General features: G+C 44.1%; 1 protein-coding gene across 2 annotated transcripts in view; it reads right to left on the bottom strand.

Moving 5' to 3' along the window:
- The window catches only part of map1ab (microtubule-associated protein 1Ab), a 67,763-nt gene extending 56,298 nt beyond the window's left edge, over positions 1-11,465 (bottom strand). For both annotated transcript variants that reach the window (XM_047333166.1, XM_047333165.1), the window contains exons 1-2: positions 11,182-11,465; positions 4,624-4,725 (exon numbers count right to left, since the gene is read on the bottom strand). In XM_047333166.1, the coding sequence (XP_047189122.1) occupies positions 4,624-4,725; positions 11,182-11,443 (364 nt within the window). In that variant the 5' untranslated portion in view covers positions 11,444-11,465. The remainder of the gene's footprint in view (positions 1-4,623; positions 4,726-11,181) is intronic.
- Positions 11,466-13,682: the final 2,217 nt, after the last annotated feature.

The raw sequence follows: 13,682 nt of genomic DNA on the forward strand, positions 1-13,682 counted from the left end.
GCTGAGCTGAACAGCAGCGTCATCGCTCTTCTGCCAATGGACCCACCGAGTGAAAGTTGATCATGGGAACTTTCGAGGCTGATTTTAGATCATTGATCAATAAAAGCTTTCTCTGACTCGTATCTTCTGGTGGGGGTCAGCTGTGTTAGATGGAAACACTGGATTATTTCCAATCTCCTCATCTGGATTTAAATCTACATTAAACAAAACGTTAAGGTTATAAGGCAGGTTAATTCATTTTTTAAATTATTGTTAAAGTTAATAAGTCTCGGGAAATCAGCCGTGCATGCTCATTGAAGATGCTAAAGAACTTGAGGAATTGAAGTAATTGTTCAGAAATATACAAAAACACTTTAGCCCTGCATTTATTTTTGCCTTAGATTTGGTTTGAAGGTTCAACATTACATTTAACAATGCGAGGAAAGAAAAAGTAAGACGTCATGCAAGGCTGTGGACAAACCACATTGATAATGATGCCAGATCGCTCAGTAATTTCATCTGAAGTATCCGGCAAACCTGCATCCTGCACCGCGTCTGTATCGTTGTGATGTGACCTTGTGCTTTTTCCAATACAACCTGAAAAGAAAAAAACGTATTTCTCATTCCGCGCAAGTACACAGGGCTTTGAAAGTGTTTATTCAAAACTGTTGTACTGTGAACTTCGGGGATATAATTCAACCACTCTCGCTGGGTTTGAACAGCTTGTTGTACAACTTGAATAATGATGATGAGAATAAATTGCTGCTGTTTGTTGACAAGTGGAGACGGGTTGCATCAACACAAGGAGACTGCCAATTTGAACAAAAGAGCCAGCGTTGTCGTGGTCAGACGGCCGTTCAAAATTGAAGGCAGCAAATATAATCTCTCTGTTTTCTCAGTAGTCACGATCGTGACGCAGCTGAAAAGTGGTAGACTAAAATTCTACGTAGAAAACTACACCCAAACACCTAAGACGTAACACCCCCTTTACTGTAAGTTAACTAACAACTGTCCCCCGGAGGAAACAACACGTCCGTGATTGGAGCGCAGCCGTGTGCAGTCGAGAGAAATGAAAGACAAGCTGCGAAAGAGTCATCAGATGGATGACCCATCACACAGAATGAGGAATGCAACCCCCCCCAAAAAAATGAATATGTCAAGAGGGCTGACGGCACAAAAGCAAAAAGCAATTTGTGAAGAAAAAGAATTGGTCATAGAGAGCTGAAGGCCTCGGTTGGCACGGGGCGGGAATCTGTTCGATTCATTCATTAATGCTTTAATGCATAATTGGTTGTTTTCCCTGCCAACATGGATATATTTTAGACATTTGAAACTTTAAACTTTTGATGATATTATTTTAAATATGAATTAAGTGGTCTGTAAAAAAACAAAGTTGAGATATCACAACACCAAGAATATTTATGTGCCCGTTTAAAGGTTTGCTGACTCTTTCAGTGCAGGAGCTCGATACTGTTCCACCACTGTAACTGAAGAGAGAAAGTATAGCGAGTATAATCGTATATATATTCACCGAGACCCTCCCAGACATAATCAGTGAACCATCATTTCCAGAGATCAGCGCGCTGGGTGGCGAGGATTGCTGCTGCCATTTTTTCCCCCACAATGGAAGTTTTCCATCAACCCGAAGCAATGTGATCCCCTTATCTATTGCTGCACCGCAGCCATCGGATTGCTCTCCATTGAGGTGCTATTGATCTGCCCTGTGGGCTGAACTAAAAAAAAAGGTGCATAGTCAATAACCTAATCCTTGGTCTTTTGGCCTCAGCTGCCTCACGGTGTTAACAAAAAGGGGGGGAGAAACATTTTTCATTTATTTCCTTTATTAGTTGGTCAAATCACGTTGTGACACAATGCAATGTATGAACTGTATATTTGTCTATACATCATTCTATTAAAATTGGTATTAATGCCACAAGATATTTTTTAAAGAATCAGAAACATATATTTATTTCCTAAATATTTTAAATTTAATTAATCAGCGATGAAATGCTGCCTTGCGCAACTTAAAACACATTCAATAGACTTTGTACAAGGTCTGGTAGGACAAGGAGCAACTATTATTTTATTACAGTAATTTAGAAATTGCTGTGTGACTGACATTAATGATTTTTTTTGTTTGCTGACTTTATGGCTCTTCTTGTGCTACGGTACTTCTGATTGAGCGGGGGAGAAATGAATACTCATTTCATCACATTTATGTGACATTAAATGAGTATTATTTTCCCAACCCTGCAATATTTCATTCTTCTTTTAGTATTTTTATTTATAGATTATTATTATTCATAGATGTCTATTTTTCTGCTATCCACTTTGCTGCTCTCAACACACACATTTCCCCGTTGTTGGACAAACTAATAGCTTATCTTATCTTATATGGTTGCAAAAAGAAGTCAGTTTCTATAGAAATCTATGAGAAAATGTATCTACTTTTCACTTGATTAATAATGTCAGTAAAAGTTCCAACAGTTTATGGTCTACATCTCTAGTTTCAAAGTCTTCTTCATTACAGCATGATGTTGATTTAGTAAATTGTGGTCTCATTTAGATTAAAATAGATGATAGAGCGCCATAGCCTAGATTCAGCTTGATTGACAGCTGGTCAAAACCACCCCCACTACTACGTCCAGTTTAAAAAAAACCAACATGGCGCTGGTCAAAATGCAAAAAAGTTACCACTTTCTCCAGATGTGGACTGGCTGATTTGACAGCATTCTGCTTTGAATTAATTCTGTCTGCGTAAGACCTGCATCAACACACATTTTCCCAGTGCTGATGAATATCTCTCGCTAATACTGGTTGTAAATGAAATCAAAATCCAACAGATTAGCTGCTTAACACACTCAGTGTCTGGTGGGTCTGAACTAACAATTTGTATTTAGCATTAAAAACATAATTAATCCTAAAAAAAAAAAATTCTAGAAGGCCAAAGTTTATCATTTACACACTGTCAAATATTTTGAAGGGGGGAGAATCCAAAGACACGCTGACCGAAAAACATCCAGCTACGGAGACTGTAATCTATAAATAGCTCTGCACTCGAGAGGGCATTCCAAAGTCGACAAACATATTCATGTTTGTAAAATATTGACACTTACATACACTTTAATTTCTGACTGCCAACTTCATCAGAAACACTAGCAACACGTCAGCAGGGAAGGAGACTCACTGGACACTGAGCCAATGACACTTACAGGACGTCCCGTCTGACCACTATGCTGCATATGCCATTTTACCTTTAGAAATCCAATATACCATTTAGAAAAATCAATCCAGCTCCTCTCACACTAATATGAATACAGTGAGCCAAGGTCCATTAAACGTCAATACTGCTATTAAAACACGCTATTGTTCCCTGAAGTAAAAAGCTAATCTGAAACAGCAAATATATAATCAAAAAAGATGTGTGTTCCCATTATCCTGTGTCCAAAGAGCATATGTTGATGTGCTCATGTGATACAGATGGAGAAGACCTCAGGCAATTAATCACTGTACTCTATACATATATATATAGATATATATATATAGATATATATCTAAATATATATCAATGAACAGCAGCTGTAAGCAGGAATGTAGGTAACTCACTGGTTTACAGGACTAGAAGACTGGTGTGTTCCTTTGCTAAAGTAACATAGGACAGACTGGATGACAGATTTGTAAAAATTGTAATATCTCTGTTACATGCGAAGGTGTTTGCTTTGTTGAACGACTGTGCTGAAAAATGCTGTGTCACTATCTGCTGACTGCTTCTGGTGCAGCTCAGCACACATGCCGCTAGGGCAGCAATAATCCATCCTGTGGTTGTCGGTTTCCCCATATCTGTGTGTGTGTGTGTGTGTGTGTGTGTGTGTGTGTGTGTGTGTGTGTGTGTGTGTGTGTGTGTGTGTGTGTGCGTGTGTGTGTGTTGGATTCCACTGGGCCACTACCTGGCAGGAGATTGAAAAAAAAGTCCCTATTCAGCATCTATTGTATTTTGAGACTGGGCTCTGAGCCCTAAACCATCACATGATACACACACACACACACACACACACACACACAAACAGGCCTAACATTGCAGGTCCACGGCTCCCTGAACAGTCACCATGGTGATTATACACACAGTGCAGCTTTGATGTGATGCTGATGGATTAAATGTCCATGTAACTTATGCTGCTTTCAGACATGCCACACATTTTCCTGCACTTTTCTGGAGGGCCTGTACGTGAGAATGTTACCGTTGCTCCGCACATTGTCTGGAACCTTCCCTGCAAGCCCCCCTAATAACATTTCCAGAAAATGTGTGAGTGAGCCCATGTGCGAATACAGCAGACAATCGCAGTGAGCGAGTGGGCGTGTTGATGACTAAATTATCGTAAATGATGTCCTGCCTCAGAGTGACGCCGCAGAGTGTATCGGAAATCTTTCTGCTCTTAAAAACTCAATAATCTCCTGCTGTGTTCATCACATGTGAACGCCAAACTCCGGATAACGTCCGGACTCAATATTCCGGACATTATCCGGAGGTCATGTCTGCTTCATAGTGAAGGGTTTTGTCCAAATCGGTCCCATAAAGACTCTGCAGCAACAAGCCCTCATTTGCTCTCGGCCATCACTGGTCCATTGGCGCCATATCACACTGACCTCTGACCTCTGAGGAGAAGTGGGCGGAGTGGCGGGATATAAACAGCTGCAGCTGCTGATCAAGGTCGCAGCACTTGAGGTCGACGTCCCATGATCGAATTCCTGCCAGAAAAAAAGAAAGAGAGAGATGGTTTGAGGACGATAACAGGAAGCGCCGAGGGACAAGAAGGCCTCAGTGAAAATTGATGCCAAATGTATCGGACTAGTTTCTGATGAACCAGCGGCATATTTAGCATGTACAGTACATCAGCATGCAATCGATGTGCCCTCCTCCCTCCTTCTCCTCTCAGTTCTGTATCTATCTCTGTTTGAGGAAAGGTCCTCTCTACCTCCACAGGGACGCCCCAATATTTAACAAAAAACAACAAAATTTTTACTGTAAATGTGTTTTTGGATTATGGATGTTGTGATATTTAATTTAATATTAACAGTTGTACCAAATAAGAGTATAGTACACATTTACCTTTAATTGAAAAGAAAAAGGCCATATAATGGTTTACGTTAGAAATTTGGGGCCATATTATTTTGTGTTGACATTGACCCAAGGTTTTTTATTGTATAATTAGTTATTTGTTAATACTTTTTTTTATTAAAAAGATCTGATCTAGCAGCCTGTAATCAATTGACTGTTTGGCCACATGGAGCAGAAACGAGCTGTAAATACAACAATGACATATCGCCACTTCAGGAACGCGTGATGAACATGTCAGCAAACAGTTTCCTCTTAAAAACTGAAGCAGATGCAAAGCCACACCAACGTCAATCGGGAATCATGCTTGTGTAAAGCTGATGAATGAAATATTCATTCATCAGCTTTACACAAGCATGATTAGGCTGATGAATGAATATTTTAACCCTGACCCTGCCAATGAATGGTACTGTTCACCAGCTACTCTCTTTACAGTGTGTGTCTGCCGTTTGATGGTGAGCAGGTCAGGAACAGAAAGGCTGCAGAGCGTTTTTGCTGACAACGGCCGCACGACAACATCTGAAAGGGGAAAAACAATGAGGCTGATGGCGTGAAAACCAAAACAATGAGCTGAAAGAATGCCGTAACGCTCTGCAGGGCAGGAACTGCATGTGGTTACAACAGGACAAAGATTTCATATTACACAGCTATCGTTGATGCCAAAGTATGAATTAGCTTCTGAGTTTTAGTCTGAGTTTGAATTGATTGCTGCATGTTCTGTCACTTTACTTTGTGCTTTTATCCAAGAAATCATTTATCATGGATAGACTTAAAGCCCCAGTGTGTAATTTTTGTACTTTTCTGGCGGCATCTGGTGGCGAGGTTGTGAACCGCAACCAACTGAGCACCCGACAGGGGACACTTTATGGTGGCGCACAGCTAATTCCTTCTCCGGTTTCCAGCTGCGCTGGAAATTCAAAGCGAATGCAACGTATTCCGGATCGTTTTCTGCAATGGCATTTAATGCTGCGCTCCATTATACTTCGGAGCCGCTCGGAACTCGGACCCCTGGAGTCGGGGTGGTGATTTTTTTTCCGACCCCCCGAGTCACAGTGGAACCGGAACGCAGCACAACACGACGTAACAAACATGGCCACTTACACGGAGGTCGGGTCCCCGTAATGTTTCTATATTTAACTCATTCAAAGTTGACGAAAAACCATCGGTTCTCCGTTGCAGGTGATGGTACATATATGATCACATAGTTGTGGACAATATATTCAATTTCTGTGAATACGTTCTTCTAAATATTACACACTGTAGCTTTAATCGTGTCATTTTTTATATATACTGTATATAAATGAAGATATTCATTTTTTTAAATGTGTGAGAGCAGATATTGTTCGTCCGTCCGTCATCTTCAGCCTCAGTCAGACTGCTGCTCTGCCTCCCTCACGCTCACTAAACAGGACCAGGACGGTACCAGGGGTTAGTCCCAAAGGTCACTCGGTAAAAGAAGATGTTTCTGTCAATTAGTTTTTGCAACTAGGATGGACGACCAATGGTGAAACTACAGTCACTCACAATGCCCTCGGCTGACCAATGATGTAACTTTATCACTTTATCTGCTTCACCAGTAGGTCACAGACACTCAGGGATGTGGTGCTGGAGTGGGGCCGGTCCATCCAAAAAATGAATAGTTGGGATGACTCAGCAATGACCTGAGAGCATCTCACATGCCCATTCTCTCTCTCTCTCTCACACACACACACACACACACACACACACACTGACTTGAGAGGGAACTCGTGTCAGAGCTCATCCGGTGGGACAGAATGCACACACACCTCTCTCTCATCTTATCCACTTGTGGATTCCTCCGGCGGGACTCAGAAATTAGATTATTCCAATTTTTGAAATCCATACCCCCCTGTGCTAAAATCTCCTCTTTCACAAAAATAAAAAAAAGACTCTGAAGACCTTGGTTTGTCTTTAGGCGAGGAGAAACTGTTCCCTTCCCTCGCTGCCCACTGTGGTCTGTTCCCAGAAATGCTGTGTCACTGCTATCAAATCGAGCAAAAAGGCCAAACGACGGGTCCCTCTTCTCTTTCATCGTACGCTAAATATCTTTTAGACGAATTCTGGGAGCTCCTCTAAATTTGCTCTGCCAGAATACGGTCTGGATCCACTCGATCGGGAAGTGATTTCCCTCGGGAGAATACTCGCCGGTCCAATCACAACCGATTATCTGAGAATGGGGGGGGGGGCTTGTACCACGACGCAGACGGAAGCGACTTCTGAAAACAACGAAGGCTGCCGCTGATGAACGAGCATTTGACTTAAAGTGCCCGATATTTTCAAATTTCCCGGATGGTTCACATTGGACATTGTGGAGTCATCATCACAGCCATCTCCTCTCCGCACGCTCAACTCTGGTGACATTGTTCGCATTGCCAAACAGACGTCACATGATTCGCCTGCGTCCGTCGGTAACGCCCCTCTTGGAAATCGAAAATGAACCGAGAGGTCCCAGACTGATACGTATTTGAGTAGTGGTCTGACTACGCCGGGCTAAATATCGTTTGGGGCCGCCCCACAACACACGCAATTTGAGCTCAGATATTGTGATGGATATATTTTTCTCTCCATTTCCAGCAGGTCTAAGTTAATCTAGCAATGAAATACTTTTGCCGCTGTTCTTTTAGTCGTCGGCTCATAATCACCCCAGACATTGATCATCAGTATGCACACTTTATGATGGCCCAGCTTGGGACCTCCTCATCCACTGTGAGGGAGACGACGTCCCGAATGCTTCCCGCGTGCTGCCCTTCACCGAGGAGTCAGACATTCGGACGGACGTTTGCCAAACCGGCAACTTGGGTCTCATCTTTTGAAGCCTTCTCTGTTGTAAAAAACCTAGTGTACAAAAAAAAAAAGCACATCTTTTCCTGTGAAATGTGATGATCGCAGCCCTGCCTGGAACGTTACGCGTTCAACTTGAGCTGCGACGGCAGATTGATCAGTCAGTCGGTGACTTGGCAGGAATGGCAACTATCTCAAATACTTTTCATCACTTGTTTTAAAGCAAAAGAGCCGAACCTCTACAGCTGCTCAAATAAGGGAAATTAATGTTTTGCTGTCATATGTGACAGGAAACTGAATATCTATATATATATATATATATATATATATATATATATATATATATATATATATATTTCAATGGATTCCTAGTATCCAATGACAACCATCATTCTTCCATCCAATGGGTGAAAAAGTTGTTTGAGCTGCGGGAGTGGTTTGAGACGGTTCTGTTGAGACGTTTTTTTACTTTTCTACATTTGCATTTTCATTGAGTTGATGTCCCCTTATATTTCCTTTCAAGCCTTTTGAAGGATGAGTGCGTGATACTCAGAGGATATATACTTTGGGTGGAGAGTCACTTTTAAAGCCCTAAATCCGAAAGGAGCACTTTGACTGAACAGTTGTGAAATCTTCCTTAAGGTATTAGAGCAAACGTGTTATCTGTCACCGGATGAGTCATTTACTGCACTTACTTCCGCACATATTGGACTTTCCTCTCCGAGATGCTGATTAACGCCTAGGAGTTTTGAGAGAAGTTATATATCTGAGGAAAGAAATTTCGAGACTGCCAGGACGCGGCGTCTTCGCGCTGTCTGAGGTGAGAGAGTCGGGACCGCAGTCGCATCACTTTTCTCTTTCACCGCCTCCGGGCTCGAGATCCGCAGAAGCTAAAAAGGTATCGGGGCTGAAAGCCTCTTTTCTCGGGAGCAGTCATTATCTTCTGTGGAACACACACACACACACACACACACACACACACACACACAAAAGAGTACTAGGGATGGTTTTGGTGCAAGAACCAAAAACATGGTGCAGGAACTGGCCTCGAATTCTGGTCAGTTTTCCAACAGGTTGATGCAGATTGATGTGCAGCAAGTTGATTCAAAATAATTAATAATAACAAATAACAAAATACTGTACATTTCGAGCCGTGGCAGTTATCCTCAAACTTTGAAGACTACCCCCAGCCGCATGGCGAAGAGGGATTAGCATGAGTCAAGGACTTTAGCTGTCAAATCAGATTTAAATAAGTTGTACTGTTGGGATGACTGTATTAATGTGATTTTGAAGAGGGGACACCTTCACCTGAGGCCTGAACAGTGCGCCATGGGTAACGATCTGACAGACTAAGCCGCGGGCTTCGTGCGGCCTGGAGTTCAGGTTGACCCCCCGGGGGCTTAAAAAAGTGCAAAAGCTGCTGTTGTGATGTGGCGTACAAAGTGAACCGGTGCCCTTCGAATGTTCGGCCAACATGGTAGAAATACTGTACATGTAATGAAGGATTTGCTGCTTTTTCTACATCAAATATGACTTGTTGAATGTAAACCTTTGGGTTTTGAACCGTTCAGCTCAGACTAGAACTGATAAATAATGACTTAGTCTTCCTACAGATAATTATTCTGCCACTCCTTAGATTTATAGAAATCAGGGTTAATAAGATGATTATCAAAAAAAAAGAGTGTTAGTAGGGTTTAAGCCATCTAAGCAGTTTCAGAGCAGAACACTGATCTCTGGTATATTGCGCCCGGGCACTATTTCATGTCATTCGAAAGAATACATGATTAAACAAAAAGATCTGTCACATTGATGCTGTATTCGATGAGGCACTAGAGGGACTTTTCAAGATTTTTTTTTTTCAAAAGCTCTTTAACTGTTGGTTTTGTTTTGGTCCGGACTCCAGCATTGCAGTGAGCGAGACCTGTTGCAGGCCTCCAGCACGGAGAGGGCCCCGCAGCTGAGGCGCAATGAGAGTCGATGGCCGGTCGTTCGCACCGAGTCACACTTGAAGCGCCGACCTGGGCGATGGGAATCGATGCTGTAATGAGCCCGAGTGCGTGAGTGTTACCGAGCTCGACGCGGAGCTGTCCACTCCTGTGCAGCTGCAGAAAGGTCAGGGGGATGGGATAGGGTTGACGTGGCGCCGGACTGGCGTCAAAAAAAGAGGCGATTGATCATCTGGACGGAGAACATGAGAAAATCGCCGACCGTCCCACTCCGGAATCTGCACACTGGCAACATCCCTCGCGTCGGCGCCACAATCTGTTTACATCCCCAAGCTCCAGACGGCTCTCTCTCTCTCTATCTCTCTCTGTCTCTCTCGCTCTCCCTCTCTGACAGGGACGACTGCAGCCTGCTGCAGCTCCCCGGGAGGAGGAGCAGGGTTTGGGACTCGGAGATATTCAGCTGAGGAGTGACGCCCGAGTGTGACGGTACAACAGGAGTCCAACAATTTTTGAATAACAAAAATTGCAAAGTAATTGTGTTGTTTTTGCTGAGCATAGCCGGAGGTTAGTGTTTACTGGTTTGAGGGTATATGACAACCCATCCTGGAATACACCCACGTAAGGACACACACACACACACACACACACACCATTTTTGTCTTTCTATAGTTGTGAGGACACTCGTGGACATAATGCACTTCCTATAGCTCCTCACGCTAACCCTAACCATCACAACTAAATGCCAAACCCTAACCTCTTCACTGAACTCTAAATGCAAGTCACACGCACACACACACACACACACACACAGACACACACAATCTTTTGTCTTTCTATAGTTGTTGACACTCATGGGCAAAATGCACTTCCTATAGCTCACACACACACACACACACACACTTTTACTAATAAAATGACCAAGACAACACAACAACACACTGAAATGCCTCACTTATGTACGTGGTCCCCGACATCGTTTTGATTGTCTTTTAATTGCCAATAACAGATTTCAATGTTCGATGATCTGATGTGTTTCGCCAGCCTGATGGAGAAGACTGCCTGGCAACAATATCGCTCTGTTAAAGCATGTCACAACAACAAACAAACAAGAAGGAGACCTCTGCTGCGTTTACAGTTTGAGTCTGCAATTTCACTGGCCGCCCACAGCGGCTGGGAGGGAGGAAAAAAAATGCGCGTCCCATGGTGCAATGCTGCAGCAAACTGCCTCCACCTATGCTGGCCCGTCGCGTCAGCAGCACTTCTCCGCCGTGTCCGGCGGCTCTCCGCACGCCGAGTCAGGGCAGCAGCCCGCCACACGGACGGACACGCGGCCGCACTCACCCCGCTCCACCTGCGCCCTGGCGGCCCGCAGCTGCTGCTCGGTGCCGATCTCGCCGACCACGATCAGCAGGTAGTGGCCGGCCCGGTTGAACGGCAGCCCGCGCCGCCGCCCGCCTCCACGTCGCCGGTACCGCAGTCGCTCCTCGGACCCCGGCGGCGCGCCGCAGCCCTCGTCCTCCTCCACCACCGGGAGCGCACCGCGCATCGGCATCTCCATGGCAACGACCCCCGGAGCCGACGCCGAGGCTGACTCCATCGCCATGACAACCGCCGAGTGCGAGTGAGGATGTGCGGCGACGTTATGTTGGGGAAGGGGGGAGGAGGGGGGGCGGGGAGGTGAGGGGAGGGGGGGGGGGGGGGGGGTTGCTGAGGGGGTGAGGGGGTAGGTGACGACAGGGGGACAACGAGTGGTCAGAGATTTGTGAATTTTTTTTTTATTTCCGGTGCTTTTAGAAAGAAATAATAGCCCTTTGGGGCTTGTGAGCCGACTGGTCAAAGTTTCTGCATCATTTTTTTTTTTTTTTTTTTGGAAGATGATCCTTTTAAAATAAGATGATGAAGATGTCTGTGACACATTAAACCTCTGAAATACATGGTCAGGCTTTAATAGAATAGGCTGGTAACGAGTTACTTATTTAGGAGCTAACAACACAGACAATACACTAAACAATACAACACAAACTAATACAACAAACGCAGCAAACCACTGCCTGATGGTTTTAAAAAAAGGATTTTTTTAATGTCATGAGACCATTTCATATAAAATCTGTATATACTAGCTTGCTCCAAATGTTGACTCAGGCCTCTGTACTGTGATTCAGTGACGTGGCGTTTCATAGAAAAACTCCTCAGGAGGAAAAAACATAAAGACTAATAGTAATAGAATATACTTCTGTTATTTGAGTGCTGGTTGCATCCCAAAAGGCAATTTCGGGATGTGATAGATGTGTGCATGTAAAAAACAAAATAGCCTATACAATCTGTAAATCCAATATTCACACTGGCTGCCCCTCAGGCCACTGCTCCGAGGCCACCGTCCCTGCTCTCAGCTAGATAATGTCGGCTGGAGTTGAACAAATAAAGACAGCCTGTAACTAGAGATTTTACGGGAAAGACTGTACACAAAATCAAGCAGCATTTATAAATATATATACGCGGCCTGACATTCACATTCAGATGTGTGTGTATATATATATACACACACACATCTGAATGTGAATGTCAGGCCGCGTTGCTCCCTCTCAGTCTCCATTTTAGGGCTCAGACGACGTCTGAGTGTCTTGTGCAGCGAATGAAGACGACTTATTCAAGTTATTAAAAAACTCAAAGGGCAGTCTCTTCAGAGCTCGATCTCCTTTGAAACGCACGCCACGGACACGCCGACGAGGACAGGGCGTGGAATGCAGAGCAGTCTGAAATGAGTCTCTTTTCTTCTCAGAGGCCTTCGCTCCCGGTTGTGACCTTGAGCCCGGCTCCTGTCGGCGCGGGGCAATGGGAGTCACACTGACAGCACCACGCTGAGGGGGGATAATGAGGAGGTCCACACCCCACCTCTGTTGGGCCTGACATGCAGACGCAGGCCGTTACTACGATTGAACACGTCAGGAGACAACTGCGTACAGGAGCACGCGCACTCTCCGTCTTGGAGGTGAAGGGTCAAACACCATGTGCCCTTTGTCGCGTGCCGTATTCTTTCCATACACTCGGTGCCCATTTCAAACACGAGGGAGACGTGTGAATAAATGCACAGTGCGTAACAGCACACGGTGGCAGTATTAAACTGAATCATGTTCTATGAGCCGCTGGTCTCAGACAGTGAGTCAGCACTTCGCTCCACTGAGCAGCCGCAGCGCAGCCATGCTTCCCTCTAGTGGTCATAAACCACACTGTCGACTCCCAACAAGTTGGTCGATGACGTAATGCAATATATACACTGTACATGTGTTATGGCTGAGGCGAGGTGTCGGACCTGTGACAGACCACGGTTTCAGTTCATTTTCTCTACTTTGAGAGGAGTGGGTAACAGGTACAAACATTTCTGTCACTGGTTTGTAATATTATTGAGTATTGAAGGTCAATTTTGAAATATGTACCTTTGAGGAGAGTCGAAAAACCTTTTAGCTATCTGAGAGAACGTCTTCACTCCTGAATTGACCGATCAAACAGGATGAAAAGGCGCCCGTCCTTGATGAAGCGTTTAATGTTGTTGTGTTCTTTTAAGATCTCATTCCCATTATTCAGTCCAAGGCTAGACCCTAAAAAAGTAGCAAATGAGATAATTTGAATCCAGATAACATAATGTACTGTGCCCAGGTTTGCCAATTGTAGAAAGAAAGACCACGCTTAAACACATTGTTAAGTCAAACTAAGGACAAAGTAAATTACTAGTCTGATTCAACAGATTGGTTTCTCATCTCTATGGGGAAAAAATCTATATATTCCATAAAGATTAACTTGTCAAAGTTCTAAACAATTTCATTGAGGATTTAGTGCAGGACTGT

This window comes from Scophthalmus maximus, chromosome 7 (assembly GCF_022379125.1).
Source record: "Scophthalmus maximus strain ysfricsl-2021 chromosome 7, ASM2237912v1, whole genome shotgun sequence".
NCBI lineage: Eukaryota > Metazoa > Chordata > Actinopteri > Pleuronectiformes > Scophthalmidae > Scophthalmus > Scophthalmus maximus.